Source organism: Mobula hypostoma, chromosome 17 (genome assembly GCF_963921235.1).
Source record: "Mobula hypostoma chromosome 17, sMobHyp1.1, whole genome shotgun sequence".
NCBI lineage: Eukaryota > Metazoa > Chordata > Chondrichthyes > Myliobatiformes > Myliobatidae > Mobula > Mobula hypostoma.
The window spans coordinates 41936303-41954325 of record NC_086113.1 but is presented as its reverse complement, the minus strand read 5'-3'; the positions used below and the strand labels follow the sequence as shown (position 1 = coordinate 41954325).

Sequence of the window (18023 nt, the reverse complement as noted above, 5' to 3'; positions counted from 1 at the left end):
ATCGGTAACCTGCTGATGAGATTGGGAACTATCAGTTTTTTGGTAGACTGTTTTAGCAAGAAATACATTGACTGTGAAAACCTCTTAAGAACAAGTTACTTTCACACTCTTTTTCCCATCTCGCTTAACACCATTGAAGTGGTTTTGTTCAAGGTTGATTGTGTCATTCAGAGCTTTAACTTCTTCCCTCTGTCACGTACCCCATGACGGGAATAAAGAACCAGCAGAGATGGAAAACACATTGGAGTCCAGTATTGCTATAAACTAATAATATTTATTAGTAACTATGCCATACAGTAATATAAATGTAGATAAATCAAACAGGTTAGCAATGATTATATATATATAAGTAAGCTTATCAGTAAGTGTGGAAATATATGTATGAAAATCCAAGCTTCTTTAAGTCTAGGGGTAAAAAGATACAGTCTTACGATGATGAGTAAAGTTCAGTTCAGTTCGTGCTATTGAGTTGAGTAGTGATGGAGAGAGAGAGAGAGAGAGAGAGAGAGAGAGAGAGGGAGAGATTTGAGTCTTCAGGTGAGCTGATGCCGTCAATCTCCTCGTTGTCCTTCGAAATCCTTTAAAAGTCACTGACTGTGATTTTAACAAAGGGGACCGGTTTTCTGTGGTGGAGCTATCACCCAGGCGAGGGTGGACACATGGACAACTCCCCACCAGTCAACCCCTTTCCTCTTTCCACTGCAAGAGCGACTGATCGATCCGCCTGATTGATCCTCCAAAACCCACTTTTTCTGCGGGCACAACAATGCTCATTCAGTGTCCGAAACATGTGTCTGAAGTCTATCATCTGACCTCCTACTTTATCTTCCCGTGCTGAGCATCAACTGTCATTCAAATAACTCCTCCTTCCTCTCTCTGTGTAAGAAAATCACAAGCAGGCGAACTGTCCTTGAGAAGTATCAACATGCTGCCGAAAATCATAACATCGAGTGTCCATCAAATAACGCCCTTGGTCACCATAGCAACTTACGAGCTGCTTGGTGCTGTCTCCAACTCAGCAGAAATCCAAAAGTTACTTCCAGTGCCTTAAAGTGACAGTCCAACAGTGAGTCTTCGTCTCTCTCTCTTTCAAATCAAGATATCGATATTAAATAACTCTCTCTCTCTCTTTTTTCAAAAGCACAGTTAATAGGGGTAAACGAGCACAGTTCATAGGGGTAATTCAGGATCCCGTCACAACCTCCCATTGATTTTTGGGAATCAAAATTAATTCCAGTGTGTTTTTGACTAAAGTGCAGACTTAAAATTTGGAGAATGAGAATATTCATTCTGTAGAATTAATGGAATTAATGATTTATATTGAGAAGCTTCTCATCTGAATTTGTCTGTTGAGTGATTTTCCAACAGATAAAGGGCTTGTTCTAGGCAAGTTTTGTACTTGAGAATATCTTTTTCAAATGTAGTGTGCTGGAAAACAAGCACTGAGTGAATTACACAACTCCATTTCTTAATTTGTTTTTAACCTCATAGGGAATGGATGGCAAGCATGGATTTGGTTCCGCTGGACCGAAAGGCAGAAAGGTAATCAAAATCACTATTTTTATATGTTGCATAATTTCAGCGATTCGATACCCTCAGTAGAAAATTGGATCAGAGGGACAGAACAGTTGTTGCTGTCTGCACCTCTGAGTTTTTATAAAAGTAAGACTCCCAATTCAAAGCACAGATAATGCCAAAATGTATTCTGTTTCTTGATTTGAAAACAATTTTTAAATTCGCCTTCTCTTTGTAAAAGATGTTTCTAATAAAATGTATATCATTATTCTTTGTGCTTCATTTTGCATATCACAATAGCATTTTTCTGCCTTCATTTATTGTAGCTCTTCACTTGTGACTCAGAAGTGAGATTTCCACCAACTGAGTAGAGTGGACAAAACACCAACAGGGCTTTCTTAAATTGTGAATAACCTTGGGAATGATTAAAAGAACGAGGAAAATATATGCACTGATCACTTCCATGCAGTAATACTGCTTGATTTACTTCCATTACATTTCTTGGTGTGTCCTATTAGACAGATGTTATTATATAAAAAAAGTGGTTTAAAGTCCAGCTAAACAGGACGTGGAAACATATGGTACTTGTTTGCTACTAAACTTTGCTGATGGGTTTCCAGATGTGGTAGAGTCAGTGTTTGTTGGACATGGTGATGCAATATCAACACAAAAACATCTTCCAGTTGCCCCTCCCCAAACCCCACCAATATTACAAGAGTTTCAGTGTCCTGTCATCATTAGTCATCTTGGGACTTGTTTTGGTATGTAAACCTGTGGCCATCACCATTCATATTTAACCTGCATTATCCAAATCATGGCTGCATCTCTTAAAGGCATAAACAAGAAAAAACCTGCAAATGCTGGAAATCCAAGCAACTCACACAAAATGCTGGAGGAACTCAGCAGGCCAGGCAGCATCTATGGAAAAGAGTACAGTCGATGTTTCAGGCCGAGCCTCTTCAGCAGGACTCTCCTAAAGACACATTGCCTTGTTTCAAGTGTCACATTTCATTAGCATGTTCCTGGTTAGATTTAATGTAATTGTTCTGTCCCAGGCTATCTGTTTGCTTCCAACACATCCCAGTCCCACTTCCTGGGTTAGTGCTCTGGCATTCACATCCAACAAGCATCAAACATAATTCTGCTTCAGTGCATTCTGTGCACTTCATATTTTGCCCCAACTGACTTTGCTTCCCAACCTTAATACATTTTACTGGGAAGTTACAGATGAAATATCTTGGCCCAAAACGTCGACTCTTTATTCTTTTCCATAGAAGCTGCCTTACAGGTTGAGTTCCTCCAGCATTTTGTGTGTGCTACCTGCAGAATATTTTTTGTGTTCATTCGTAAGAAGTTAATGCATAATAAATGTGCTATAAAAAAGAACCTCTTTGCAAGATATTTCTACTCCAGCAACAAAATGTACATCAGGAACACCTTAAAATGGACTTCAACATTTACTGTTAATTTAAGCTATTTCTTATTGAAAGAGGTACCCTATTGAGAACATCAAACAGACTTTCAATGGCAGAACACCAACCTTGGTTGTACGTAGACTGACTGTCACAAATCAAAATTTGCTACCGCAATCGGTATCACAAATCCTACTCCAAGGATGAGGACACCTTGCTGAAAGTCTCTTCAGATCATCAATTTCACTTGGCTGAAATAGAAATTAGGAAGAAATTTGGATGAGAAAAGCTACATATATTTGAAATCTAAATAAATCAAAAAAGAAACTTCTGCAAACACTCAGCAAGTCAGGCAACATCTGTGTAAACAGAAGCAGTAAATATTGATGATACAGAAAGCTTTTGTCCTGGATCTGAGGCGTTAACTGTTTTTCAGTTCATAAGGTCTGCTGGGCCTGATGAGTGTTACCAGCATTTTCTGAAATCCTAATGCAGTAGCTTTTCACCTGGAAGAGAAGCCAGTGCTTGTTCCATATGAAGATTCTGAAAACATAAAAATATAAAGCCAATGGAATTATTTCACTGATTTACGATCCTGCAGTTGTCAAGTGCTTTCAATCAGTAATATAAATGCTTGGAGGAATTCCACATTAAAGTCACTGGAGAGTAAGAGTTCCCAATGGTCCAATGTCATCTCAAGCAACTCCCTAATTAAAATAATAATGACGCCCAGATGAAGGGTCTTGCCCAAAATGTCAGCTCCCTATTCCTCCCCAGAGATGATGCCTGACCTGCTGAATTTTTTCCACTATTTTTCTGTCTATTACACTTGTTTCCAGCATCTGCAGAATCCCTTGAGCCCTAAAACTGGATGCCTATTTTTGTTTGTTTGATTGGTCTTTACTGAGGATAATGTCTCATATTCAGTGATGCTATTTGATCACATTTCATACAGGCAATGCCGTTATTATACTCTTAAGTTAAAGAAAAATTAACAAACTATGTTAAATGAATTCTCAGTAGCTGGGTTATGAAGCTGAATAATTTTACTACTGGATTGGATATGCAGACAACAGAGAAAGACAGTGAACACAGACATTATCATATCATATTTGACTTTAGAATGGCTGCTGTAAATTCAGTGTCATAGAGAATCACATCAAAGAAACAGGTCCTTTGGCCTATCTAGTCTGTGCCAGATGATTATTTTGCCTAGTCCCATCGACCTGCAGTCGCAGGATGTTCCAACAATTAGCAGTAGGCCTTTGGCTTAATCAAAATCCACTTAATTCAACTCTGACTAAATCTGGCACCAGATATCAAACCATCTCCAATATAAAGAGGAGTGGATCATGAAATATAAAGTGAAAGAAACGTGAACTTGGCCTTTTCGCCTTGGAGCGACAGAGGTTGAGAGGTGACCTAATAGAGGTGTAAAAGAGAATGAGAGACACTGATTGTGTAGATAGCCAGCTCATCAGATTGAAATGTGCACCATATCAATGACTGGCTATGATTAATGACAAACACAAGTGTTCCTATCAATCTTATTTCTTAGCACAGGAAAGAAGCAGAGTGAAGCTTTCTTTATACCTCAGACTTACTTCTGTGGGCAGCAATAGAATTTGTTGCCCAACTGGCAAGATGCAAGGTAATGAATATCAGACGAGGAAGATCCCTTATCTCCAATAAATCCCTATCCAGCAATCTCACTTCCTGCCTCAGTTACATGACTCTTTTGGATTTGCTTTTATTGCAGTCAAAAGATCTGTACTTCTCTCCAGGGAAGTCCTGAAATATCTCAGGTACAGGTTTTCCCTGCCATCCGAAGGTAGAGCGTTCCTATGAAACAGTTTGTAAGCCGTAATGTCGTAAAGCGAAGAAGCAATTACCATTTACTTATATGGGAAAATTTTGTGAGCGTTCGCAGACCCAAAAATAACCTACCAAGTCATGCCAAATAACACATAAAACCTAAAATAACAGTAACATATAGTAAAAGCAGGAATGATATGATAAATACACAGCTTATATAAAGTAGAAATACTTTTCCACAATCATTGCCTGAACTGTTCTCCATAGCGAAAATCTCACGCAAGCACCGTCGGCAAAAACACGGCGCAAGCGCTCTCCAGTAACCTTTAAGCTATGAAGCTGCCAAATCATACCAAATAACACATAAAAATACACAGCCTATATAAAGTAGAAATAATGTATGTACAGTGTAGTATCACTTACCGGAATTGGGAAAGCGCGGAGCACACTGATAATGGTGTGTTAGGCTGAATCGTCACAGGTTGGGGTGGTGCAGTGGCCTCCACCCTCCGGGCAACAAACCGATATCGACCTGTGAAGCATACAGGGGTACAGCGGTAGCCGGGAGGCACACAGCACATCTTTAAGAAAAAAACCGAAATAAACATGCAAATTAATTAGGTGCCGCCTGGCACGTAATTGTCGGCCCAGATCAGTGCCGATTTCCGACTGCGTCGCCTCTGATCTGGGCCGACATTTACGTGCCGGGCGATACCTAATTAATTAGTATGGTTATTTTGGCTTTTTTTCTTAAAGATGTGCTGTGTGTCTCCCGGCTACTGCTGCATTCTCCGCGAATCAGAATCTGTCCGCGGCCTGGGTGTTGGGGTGGTGGGACACTGGGGTGACATCTCATCATCTGTTCCCATTAGAACAGGCAGCTCATCTTCTCCTATGACTGCCCGCCTCGATGTTGAAGGTCGAGGTTCGTCGTCTGCTGTGGCTGATGTGGAAGGCTTGCTTCACTGCTGAACCTCACGCATTTTTCTATCATACAGTTCTTTGTAAGCACTCAAACCATCCTGCAAATATCCCCTAAACCGATGTACACTTGCAAAATTAAAGTCGTACTTTATCATTACTCATTCGGTTTCGATTGTTATCCTTTCCTCTTCCAACCGCATCAGCTCTTCATCTATCAGTTCTTGGTCATGGGATGCCAAAACCTCTTCAACATCATCTTCGTCAGCTTCCACAAGCCAAACTCACTTAGTCCTTTCTTCGTTCACCACAATCAAAACGCTTAATTATGTTTAGTTTTACGCTAAGTGTAACACCCTTACGAGCTCTTTCAGGCTTTTCCGATACCATAGAACTCATCTTGCAAACAGCTGCTCACAGGCACGTGTTTAAGCAATGTCGGCGAGATTGCAGTTCTGAATCCGGGGGAGAGCGGCAGCTCGGGGCGCGGGCTGCCTTTTATTGCACGCTGATTTTTTTCGCGGGCTGCTTTTTTTCATAACAGTGAAAAGACCTTCTGTTAGCGAAAACAGGGTACTAATGTAGGTCTTTCGTAACAGTGAGGTTTCGTAAAGTGAACGTTCGAAAAGCGGGGGACACCTGTAAATGTAAAGATTGGGGGAGGGGGATGCTGGTGGGTCGCTGATGGGTCGTCCCTCATTGTGAATTTATGGTGCATTTTTCTGTACTTTGCACATGCAGATTGCTCAGGTGTCTTTTAAACTACGCTGAAGAAAATTAGTCCGTTAGGAAATATTTAATTCATGCTTAATACGATTAAGAGTACTAATAATGTAACTGCTAGTAAAGATTGTGAGTAAAATATGTATTTGGATAAAAAAATAATGAAATTAAATTTTATAGGGATCACAAGGAAGCATTGGGAATCCTGGTCCACAGGTAACTGTCATTTTTATTGTGTAACATTTTGTTCTGAAAAGTTTACTACTGTTTGACCAGTGTCTGTCTGTTGTGGAACCAGGGAGCACAGGGAGAACCTGGAACTCCTGGTAAAAAAGGACCCAAAGGAATAAGAGGCCGCAGGGTAGGATGTTCATTTAAATTATTCTCATTGTTTTCAGTCTTCCAAAATGTAGATTTGTTTCTTGTGCTGAGTATTATTTTCTTTTTCCTGACTTGTTCTTGTAACGATTCTTCACAAGCAAGAGCACATTTTGAAAAACGTCTGTCAGGTTCTCTTGGCGCTGGCAGCTGTGTTTGAGAGTTCACTGGTGTGATCTCTCACAGTGTCCATCCGTCTGAACAGCACCAGTCACAGTGAGTGTCCAGCAGTGTGAATTCCCTCAGGCAGGAAAAACTTACGTGTACTTTCCTGAACCATCGCCATCACCATGAGGAAATCCTTTCTATAACCCACAAAGATTTAGATTATCTTATTGAAATGAAATTCCTTGCTTGCACAAAAGTCACAGAGTAACTGAATATAACAATGAATAGAGTAACGACCGATAAATAGAATGGTGCAAAGATTGTAGTGCAGTCTGAAGTTGTGCAAAAAGAAATCCTGAATAATAGAAAACTAGGAGAGTTACAACTAAGATTCTGAGAAAGGGAAGGAGATGTGAAAGAGGGGACTCGTTCAGAAGTCTGATAGCAATCCTAAGATCTTGAACATTGAGTAAGTAGGTGCCTTTCCTGTCAAGGAAAAAATCTTGGTTCTCTATGGAAGTCATAGGACTTGACACATAGAAGCAGGATGAGGCTATTCGGCCCATTGAGTCTGCTTTGCATTTTATCATGGCTGATTAATTATTCCTTGCAACACCATTCTCCTGCATCCTCCCTGTAACTTTTGATGCCCTTACTAATCAATAACCTGTCAACCTCTGCTTTAAATATACTAAATGACTTGGCCTCCACAGCTGTCCGTGGTGATAGATTCCACAGATTCACCATCCTCATCTCTGCTCTAAAGGGACTTCCTTGTATTTTTAGACTGCACCCTCTGGTCCTAGAATCCCCCACTCTAGAAAACACCCTCTCCACGTCTACCCTACCTAGGTCTTCCAATATTTAATCGGTTTCAGTGAGATCTCTCTTCATTCTTCTAAACTCCAGCGAGTACAAATGCTCCTCATTTGTAAGCCCTTTCATTCCTGTGAGCATTCTCATAAACCCCCTCTTACCCGCTCCTATGCCAGCACATCCTTTCTTAGATAAAGGGCCCCATACTGCTCACAGTACTCCAAATATGGTCTGACCTCTGCCTTATCAAGCTACAGCATTATATCCTTGCTCTTACATTCACATGGACATAGACATTAGCTGTCTGCATTTGTGTAGAGCCAGCAGCATGGAAAACCTCAGTAACCTAAATCCCACCTTGTCATTTCTGAAATCAGAGTACACAAAACTACTTATTTTTGAATACAGTGCTTTAGTAACCACATTAATAAAATACTGAGCAGCCGATTGGAGGCTAAGGCAGAGGTCTGCTGACGTAGCCTGGAAAGATTTCACTGAGAGGAAGTTGGGACTTCATCTTCCATGAGTAGAGCAGTCCAGGGAGAAGGATGTGGCTGAAGACCTTCCAGGTGAATGCTGCATTTACTCGTACAGCCAGCCTTGGAAAATCTAAATTAATAGCTATACCTTGTCTCTTTCCGAAGATCTCTAACACATAAAATGAGGATATCAACAACTGATCACTGAAGAAAACATTCTTCGTTAACTTATGCACATGTCACAGACTTCAGAAGATGTCTGTAGAGTCTGGAGATAGTTTTGAAACTGTCCCCAGTAATGGCAAGGTGTACCTCTAAATAACGAGTTAGGTAACCAAGTAGCACAATGTTCTGAAGAAGGGTATTGGCCCAAAATATTGACTATTTAATCATTTCCACAGATTCTCCCTGACCTGCTGAGTTCCTCCAGCATTTTGTGAATTTTGCAGTGTACATTCTGTTCAACTGAGACTGTAGACCTTTGAGGGCCAACTTACTTTGGTGTGGGCAGAAAAATATAGTGCACCTTTAGTGACAGTATTAGGTGTATACCTGATTCTGGGAAAACACAGGAACATTAATTGGATAATCATCATCTTTATATGCCGTGTCGTGTGACACGTGTGATCATGGTCTTATCCCTGACCATGATTGTTCTCGGCAAATTCTTCCACAGAAGTGGTTTGCCATTGCCTTCTACGCAGCATCTTTACAAGACAGGTGAACCCAGCCATGATCAATACTCTTCAGAGATTGTCTGCCTGTCGTCAGTGGTCGCATAAACAGGACTTCTGATATGCACCAGCTGCTCATATGACCATCCACCACCTGCTCCCACAGCTTCACATGACCCTTATCGGGGGGTCTAAGCAGGTACACCTTGCTCAAGGGTGACCTGTAGGCTAGTGGAGGAATGGAGTGCCTCACAGGCCCTTTGCTTGAGACGTATCTCCACCCCACCACCCAAATTAATGTGGACACTCTTTGGAAATTCCCAGTAAACTTTTATGATGTATGAAATTTCACCAGGAAATGATTGTTTGCATACTTCATGCAAAAGCAAGCTTTGCACCATTAACTTTTTTAAACAGACACTCTGCGATCCAAACTTTAGGCTTAGCTATGTTAACTATGTTAATGTGATTTACAAACAAAAATTTGGATGACTATTTCACTAATATTTTGTAAAGCATGTGTACAGAAAGGATGCTTAAATTGTGTAAAAGTGCTCTTAAAAAGCAGATCTTGAGAAAGTATTGATGTATTTAATAAACTTCAGTAGATGGGTTTGACAAACCAATCATTTCAGTACAGTTTATGTCCGTTCTTGAAACATCTGCATGAATGACATTTCTGAAATAATGATGATTTTGATAATTCAGTGTATTAAATAGTTTCAGTCATAATTACTATTGAATCACAATAAATTTTAACTATCATTGTTATTTGTCAATAACATGAAATAATTAATGTTCTTTTAAAAATTAGGGTATTTCTGGCGCGGTTGGTGATCCTGGTGATGCAGGGATGATTGGGTTTCCAGGAGCAATGGTAAGCTGTATTGCTGAAAGCAGGAAAAATGGGCAGAGTAGTCACTGAGCTGATTTTTTGTAAGTTGGTGATTGATCTTTACAGGAGCTGGTATTGTGGTAGCTTTATTTTGGGGTAATTTTGCTGCAGTCTAGATAGGACCTTCTTCAGGTTTGTCATTTGCCTATTACTATGGGTGCTGAAACCAGGGAACAGGGGACTTGGCCCACTTCATGCAGAAACTGGTGCAAGTTGTGCTGGAAAAAAAGTGACTGATGCTGCTTGAACTCGATAGACTGAGTGAATATATCTGTGCAATCCTTTGTAGTGTTAATGTTGAGGTTGGCTTCTGACTTTGGATCCCACTCCAGCTGCTGGTTGACTGGATACATTGCAGTTTAGTGAAGAACTTTCAGCCTGCCAAGGTTGCAAATAAATCCTCTTCACTTGATAATAGATATTTTTAATATCTATTATAACTTGCCATGACCTTGTCACCACTGTCTTGTCTTGCTTTGAAATGACTACAATAGAGCTGTTCAGTTACTTCGTCTGTGCCTGACATGATCCCATGTTTCTACAGGAGATACAGGTCTTGCTTCCACATGAACCTTCCTATTGAAATCTTTTATCTTCCCACAGGCATCCTTAAATATATAAGCATGTTTATCGGGGCATGCAGTGGAACACATCTTTTGCTTTGTAGTATGAAGATTTTTCCTCAATTCAGTTTGAATTTCTCCTGTCGGTTTTGCCCTGTTCCCCTTCACCACCACCATGAGTAGGATCTAATACTGGAGTACTGTCGCAGGAAAGCATCATCTATCATTAAGGACCTCAACCATCCAGGCCATGCCCTCTTCCCACTGTTGCATCAGGAAGTAGGTACAGGAGCCTCAGGGACCCACACCACCAGGATTAGTCTCTTAAATCAGAGGGGATAACTTCACTCAACTTCATTCACCCCATCACTGAGCTGTTCCTGTAACCTATGGACTCACTTTCAAGGACTCTTCATCTCATGCTCTCGATATTTAAATAGTTATTTATTTATTGCTGTTATTTCTTTTTTCCTTCATTTTAGTATTTGCACAGCTTGTTGTCTTTTGCATATTAGTTATTTGTCAGTCCTGCTGTGTGCAATCTTTCTTCGGTCCTATTGTATTTCTTGTATTTAATGTGAATGCCCGCAAGAAGATGAATCTCATGGTTGTATATGGTGACAAATACACTTTCTTACTGAACTGATCTATCTTCTCAGGACATTTCAATGTAAACAATCTTTTGAAGTTTGTAATTTCAGTTGTAATTTCTGTGCAAAATGTAATTTCATTTTCAAGCACTACACCCTCTAATCACTCTTAGAAGGAAATTTCATCTCTTCTTCCATGAGTTGCATGGATGGTTATATCCCAGATCGCTCTTTAGGGACCTGTTTGGTGTCAGTCTATACTGTGCATGAACAGAGCTTTCTACACTTCTGCATACTGTCTGTAAGTGGCATATTTTTCCAAAGTTGTGGCAACTTTCCTGTCAGGGATTTGACTGCCTGTTTGTGGCATGAAGCAGTAGGTAGAGAAGCGTGCTCCTGAGGACACTGGAGAAGCTTCACTCTGTGTTCTGGCACTCATCTCGGCTCCTGGTGCTCTGTGAATCGAAACTGTGGGTCAGAATGGTTTGTTAAATCCTTGGTAAGCCCCTTGGGCAAGTTCCAAAGTGAGAGTACTATCAAAAGTTGTCTTAGGTGTAATGATCTTTATGGAAAGCTGGTCTTAAAGACCACAGACAATCTGATCCCAGAAGGCAGCTTGTGTGAACGGAACACAAACGTAGGAGCTTGATAGTCTCCCAATGCAATGATGTAATTTGCAAGAGCTTTACCTTTCCCTCAGTGTTGACAATGAAACCTGAATTATTCTCTAATGAGGAATAGCTTGGGATAGAAATGCTTTGATAATGTTTCAGCAAGTTCTGTGTCAGCAGAAATCCTCCAATTTCTATTATACAACCGGGCTTTTGAGAAGTCCAAAATCTATGGGGCCAAAAATACAGGGAATATATTTGCCCTTTGTCTCAGTAATATTATTTTCACATAACTGTTAGTTAAAATGTTTTATTAGAATCAAAGTCTTCTCTTGATTCTGTGAATTGTGGTACCTGCCCAGTTGTTGCCAGTTTTTTTAAATCAGCAGATTTCTGCAAACAATGAACATTTAATTGTATTTATGAAACATTGCACATCACTCATAGGTTCCAAAGCAACCTACAGGTATTTCGCTTTGCCCAGTTTAGGTCATTTTTATCGCATTGCCACTGTTACCCTTGTTTTCGCAATGCAGAGGAGACAGGTGTATGTGCTGTTCATGTGGGTTCGGACAATCTTTATTTTCTCCTGCTGGCTGCACGTGCTGGTAATCCAACAGCGTAACAATGCAAGACAAATAACTCAAGGCATGATTCAACAAGAGAGCATGCTTTCCAGTGACTCCTACTGAGCGCTGAATAGTAGTTAATGATGGGACCAGAATGAACCCACTGTAATCCAATTTATGATCACTGGCCTTGTTATATATTAAAAAAACACTGTTAGGCTTACAGGCAAACAAAAAAACTATATGGCGGTGAATGCAGACATAACCAGCAAAATTAATTTAGACGTGTAACTTTTATGGCCCAACGAGATGTACCGCCCAGCAACCCACATAATTCACCCCATCCTAATCACAGGACAATTTACATGACCAATAAGCCTACTAACAGCTACGTCTTTGGACTGTGGGAGCACCCAGAGGAAACCCACACTCGCCAGAAGGCTGTTTGCTACGGAGGATGCTGAAGTTGAACTCCTAACGCCACCACTCTGAGCTATAATAGCATTGTGCTAACTGCTTAATATCTTGAGCGGGGGGTGCGGTGGAGTGTTGGTAATCTTCAAATCAAATCAAATTCAACTTTGTGAATTCAACAATGTGTAGATACAGGCGAATAAAACAGCATTTCTCTGGGGCCAAGGTGAAAAACATAGACAGCACGTTCAAAATAGTGAGCACACACACAGACATGCAAAAAAGAATATTATTTTAAGGAAAATGAGAAAATAGATCGACTATTAAAACTTTATCTTTCCTTTCCACCAGGGCCCCAAAGGATCCCCTGGTCGCAGATCACGAACGGTATGTCGTTGACTGTATGTAGATCGAAATAGAGTCTGATAGAGAAAAGTTTTATCCAGGGGCTGTTTAAAAACTTATACCTTTACAATTTCTTTGCAGTTATGTGAACTTGTAAAATATATACAAGACAAGTGTCGTAAGTGCAGCTTCTTCCTTTTTACTCATTCTTTAAAGCTGGAATCTCTTAGTAAGTGAGTGGGATTTTAGAAACATTAAGAAGTAAAACCAATTTTTGTTTAACATATGTTTCAATTTCTTTAAATTCAAGCAGTTTTTCCAATTATTATTTATAAATACAGATATTTATCTTAAGATGAAAAAAATTAAAATGACTTTCTAAATAAGTTGGTGGAATAATTAAAAGTACTTTATCCAGGATTAAATCTAAAACAAATTTATGAAATATTAGTGACCTCTGCTGCCTTTAGAACATTGATTCTCATTCCCAGTCCTGATCTCTCTGGGTCCCCTGCACATATTGAGCTGATCTGATGCAAGTGGTTAATACAATCAGCTGATGTGGAAAGTTGAAAACAGCGTACTGATGCAGTGGTCTGGGCTTCATGCTGATATAAAAGACTTTTCGCTGATGTACCGTCTGAAATAATTCAGGAAGTGACAAAGGAAAATCCAAATGCTGATGCACAATTTCCTGTCTCCTCCACTAGGACCATTATCTACCTGCCTGTTAGCTGTGGTGCTTGGGCACTCAAAATAAGTCTTTAGCCTTGAGTATCCAGAACGGATAATGTGTTCTTACCAGTGCTAGCTACTCTCCCATAAGTGACTATAGTAAAAGCAAAATGCATGGGGAAATATTTGCAGGTTTTCATGATATTTACAAAGAAGGAAACAGAGTTTACATTTCTGGTCAATGCCTTCTCAGTGGAACTGGTTCAAGTTAGAGATAAAACAAACACATTGTTAACTTGCAGGAGGGATGGGGTGAACAAAAGAGAAAGCTTGTGAAGGCCATGGACAGTCTGGAGGGCAGAAGAGAATGCTTGCTAAAAATGACGTTGCATGGAGGGAGCTGAAAGTTGGCTACTAAACAGCAAAGATTATGTCTGGGAAGAGATGAATGAAATCTCAAAATTGCTTGTAGAGAATAACAGAAAAAAAAAGTGGTAAGTCATAAACACAAGAAAGTTTGCATATGCTGGAATACAAAGCAACACACACAAAATGCTGGAGGAACTCAATAGTTCAGGTAGCATCTATGAAAATAAATAGACAGTTGACATCTCAAGCCAGGACCCTTCTTCAGGACTGAAAAGGAAGGGGGAAGATGCTAGGATAAAAAGGTGGGGTGAGGGGAAGGACGCTAGCTGGAAGATGATAGGTGAAGCCAGCAGTAAATGTTTGAAATATAAGACATATTTGGGCAGAATTGCTGATTATCTGAAATAGTGAAATTCGGTTTTGAGTTGGGAAGGCAGTAACATGTCCAGTCAGAAAATTTGGTGCTCGCTGTGTTGGAGCAGTGTAGGAAGCCTAGGACAGAGAGATTGGAGTGCATGGAAACCTAGAGGCAGAACCCTACAGGATGACTGGAGGAGTGACACTAAGCAACTACCCAATCTGAATAGGTCTGTTTTACCCTTGAACATGTGTTTAACAAAAGACACAGGCTATAGTGTTAAGCTGCAAAATGGCAGCCTTGAAAATAAAGTAGTGTTCTCTTAAGATCTGTCTATTCCCAACAAATATTAGCAGGCCATATTTTTGCAGGTCATGGTATATTATGAGAATAGTATCAAAAATGTGCCCGAAGGTTGCTGCTCTCATTTGGATTCCTAGCTAGTACCTACAATATCTTGATGATAGGCATTATAGACCAAACTTTGTTTCAAAAAAGTTTCCCTTATTCTATACTAATTAATGGATACCCAGAGCTTCGAAAAATGATGAGAAAAAATTCACACATAGCGGATTGAGTTAATAATAAAAGTCTGTTTCATTGTATTAATTTTCCTTCCTCTTTTTTTTCCTCTAGCCTGTTGTTCACAAAGTAGGTAACTCTTAAAAAAATTTTCAAAATAAATTTCCTTCACTTTTCTCGAATAAATGCCTTCTTTAAATGCAAAATCTTGTTGCTTTCTCTCAGGAAGTAGAGCATGTCCAGCTTATCCGACCGAGTTGGCCTTCGCTCTGGACACATCTGCAGATGTCACTCCTCCTGTGTTTGAAAGGATGAAGAAAATTGTAATTAATTTGCTGAATGACATCACTATCACTGAAAGTAACTGTCCAACAGGGGCCCGTGTGGCTGTCCTTACGTACCATAATGAAGCAGAGCCTTACATTCGATTTTCAGATTTTTGGAAAAAGCAGTTACTTCTGAAAAAAATAGAAGCTCTAGCTCATGAGCGATCAAGAAACAGACGGAATATCGCCAGCAGTATACAGCACGTTGTCAGAAATACTTTTAAGCGAGTTCGTGACGGTATGCTTGTGAGGAAAATAGCAGTTTTTCTCACAAATGGAGGATCCCAAGACATTGGAGCTTTGGAAATGGCTGTCAGAGAATTAGCTGCTTCACAAATCATTCCTGTCATTATCTCCTTTAAAAACGTCCCTAATCTAGAACAAGTTTTTAAGGTGAGAGTTAATTCTATCTTATTTTCAATTTTTGTTCTCTGTAGAGCATAACGTTAACTGCAATTACAAGCAGCATGATGTGAATAATTTTAAATGCCATGATTTGTTTCAGAAAGCTTCTGACATGCTGAGGATTAATTGAGACTGAGGGAAGATTGATATTAGTACATGACTCTGATGCATATTTGTCCACATCGGAGGTTGCATTTATGGAAAAGTACATTTTTACTCTTTTTAACATTATGTAGTGTAAGAACTTTTGCATTATTAAGTAAACCACTGTGATATGAAAGGTATATCACCACAATGGATTCGCAGTTGTGTTTGCTGGGGAATTATTAAAAATACTCTAAGTACAATGAAATCCAGAATCTGCTGAGAGCCAGATCAGAGGCATTCAAGTCTGGAGATCAAGAATGCTACAAGAAGTGCAAGTATGATCTCCGGAAAGCCATCTCGTGGGCAAAGTTGAGATTCTGGACTGGGATCAATGAGGGATGTTCGAGAGTTGTGGCAGGAATTGAATGCCAAAGTTAAATCTTGTGACATAGGGGACAGCGGGGCTTTGCTTCCAGATGAGCTCAATGCCTTCTGTGCTTGCTTTGATCACCAAAAATAGGAACTATTGTTCACCCCCATGTCTCCTGATGATGCTTTGGTCTCAGTATCTCAGTATCTGAAGATGACGCGTGGGCTGCATTCAAGAGTGAATCCAAGGAAACCATTCAGTCCAAACGGAGTACCTGGCCAAATACTGAAGACCTGCGCTGACCAACTGGCTGGTGTATTTACAAATATCTTCAGCCTCTCACTCCAGCAATGTGTGGTACCCAGCTGCTTCAAGCAGACTTCATTTGTATCATTGCCCAAGAAGAGCAAGGTAACCTGTCCAAATGACTATCGCCCAGTGGCACTTACATCAATAGTGATGAAGTGTTTTGAGGAGTTGGTGTTGAAGCATATCAGATCCTGCCTGAGTGTTGACTTGGAGCTGCTTCAATTTGCCTGCTGAAACATTGGGTCTACAGCAGGTACTTTCTCATACTGCAGGTTCTTCACTCAACTCTGCGACATGGACGGCAAAGATACATGCATCAGGATGCTCTTTATCGATTACAACAGGGCATTTATCACCATCATCCTCCCATCAGCACAGGAGCACCACAGGGATGTGTGCTTAGCACACTGCCCTACTCACTTTACACTTATGACTGTGTGGCTAAGTACAGCCCCAACACTATACATCAGTTTGCTGATGACACCACTGTTGTGGGCTGTATCAAAGGGGGTGATAAATCAGCATAGAGGAGGGAGATTGAAAACTTGGCTGAGAGGTGTAATAACAATGTCAATAAGACCAAGGAACTGATAGTAGACCTCAGGAGAGGGAAACCAGAGATCCATGAGCCAGTATCATTGAAGGATCAGAGGTGGAGAGGGTCAGTAACTTCAAATTCCTGAGTGTCACTATCTCAGAGGACCTGTCCTGGACCCATCATATAAATATTTTTTGCAAAGAAAGCACAGCAGTGCCTCTACTTCCTTAGGAGTCTGCGGAGAAAACCTTGGCAAACTTCTATAGGGGTGTGGTGGAAATTGTGCTTTCCGGCTGCATTACGGCCTGGTACGGGAACACCAATGCCTTTGAGTGGAAAATCCTACAAAAGGTAGTGGATTTAGCCCAGTATATCATGGGTAAAACTCTCCCAATCTTTGAGCATGTCTACATAAAACGTTGCCGTAGAAAAGCAGCATCCATCATCAAAGATGCTCACCACCCAGGCCATGCTCTTTACTTGCTGCTGTCATCAGGTAGAAGGTACAAGAGCCTTAAGACTCACACCACCAGGTTCAAAAACAGTTACTACCCTTCAACCATCGGGCTCTTAAATGTAAGTGCATAACTGCACTCATTCTACTTATGGTGTCTGCACAACCGATGGTCTCACTTCAAGGACTCTTTTATTTTGCTATGCGATGCATATTATTGATTGCTATTTATTTATATCTATTTGCATAGTTTGTTGTCTATTGATCCTGTTTATAGTTACTGATCTATAGATTTGCTAAGTATGCTCGCAGAAAAGGAATCTCAGGGTTGTATGTGGTGACATGTATGTACTCTGATAATATATTCTTCTTTGAACTTGGGTCTTTTGAACTTTGAAGGGGAGGCTTAACGGGGGAGTAGAGGCCTCTCTGAACAGTGATGTGTTCTCCCACATGTAAGATACGGTAACCAATAACATCAGCTGACCAACAGAATTGGTTGACGTATATCAAGTGAAGAGTGGAGGTAAATGTTGGATGGCATAAACTCTAACCAGCCCTTAGTGCCCCCAGGGCACTTACTTCATCAATGGGGAACACCCCCAGAAAAACCGAGTTAGGAGATGGGTAGAATACATAAAGTACCTGTATGAATTGCAGGCAATGTTGGAAACTTGCAGAACATCCCTCACACATAGCAAATATGGTAATAAATTGGTGACAATTCATTTCCATTTTACTATTAGATTTGTATAGAATAAATCCAGTGGGATATTGGAGAT

The 18023-nt window shown here is 40.3% G+C and overlaps 1 protein-coding gene across 2 annotated transcripts in view; it reads left to right on the top strand.

Moving 5' to 3' along the window:
* LOC134357971 (collagen alpha-6(VI) chain-like) overlaps nucleotides 1-18023 on the top strand; it is a 157273-nt gene that overhangs the window by 104406 nt on the left and 34844 nt on the right. For both annotated transcript variants that reach the window (XM_063069798.1, XM_063069799.1), the window contains exons 26-33: nucleotides 1492-1542; nucleotides 6567-6602; nucleotides 6685-6747; nucleotides 9656-9718; nucleotides 12835-12870; nucleotides 12970-13006; nucleotides 14867-14881; nucleotides 14978-15471. In XM_063069798.1, coding sequence (XP_062925868.1) covers nucleotides 1492-1542; nucleotides 6567-6602; nucleotides 6685-6747; nucleotides 9656-9718; nucleotides 12835-12870; nucleotides 12970-13006; nucleotides 14867-14881; nucleotides 14978-15471 — 795 coding nt within the window. The remainder of the gene's footprint in view (nucleotides 1-1491; nucleotides 1543-6566; nucleotides 6603-6684; nucleotides 6748-9655; nucleotides 9719-12834; nucleotides 12871-12969; nucleotides 13007-14866; nucleotides 14882-14977; nucleotides 15472-18023) is intronic.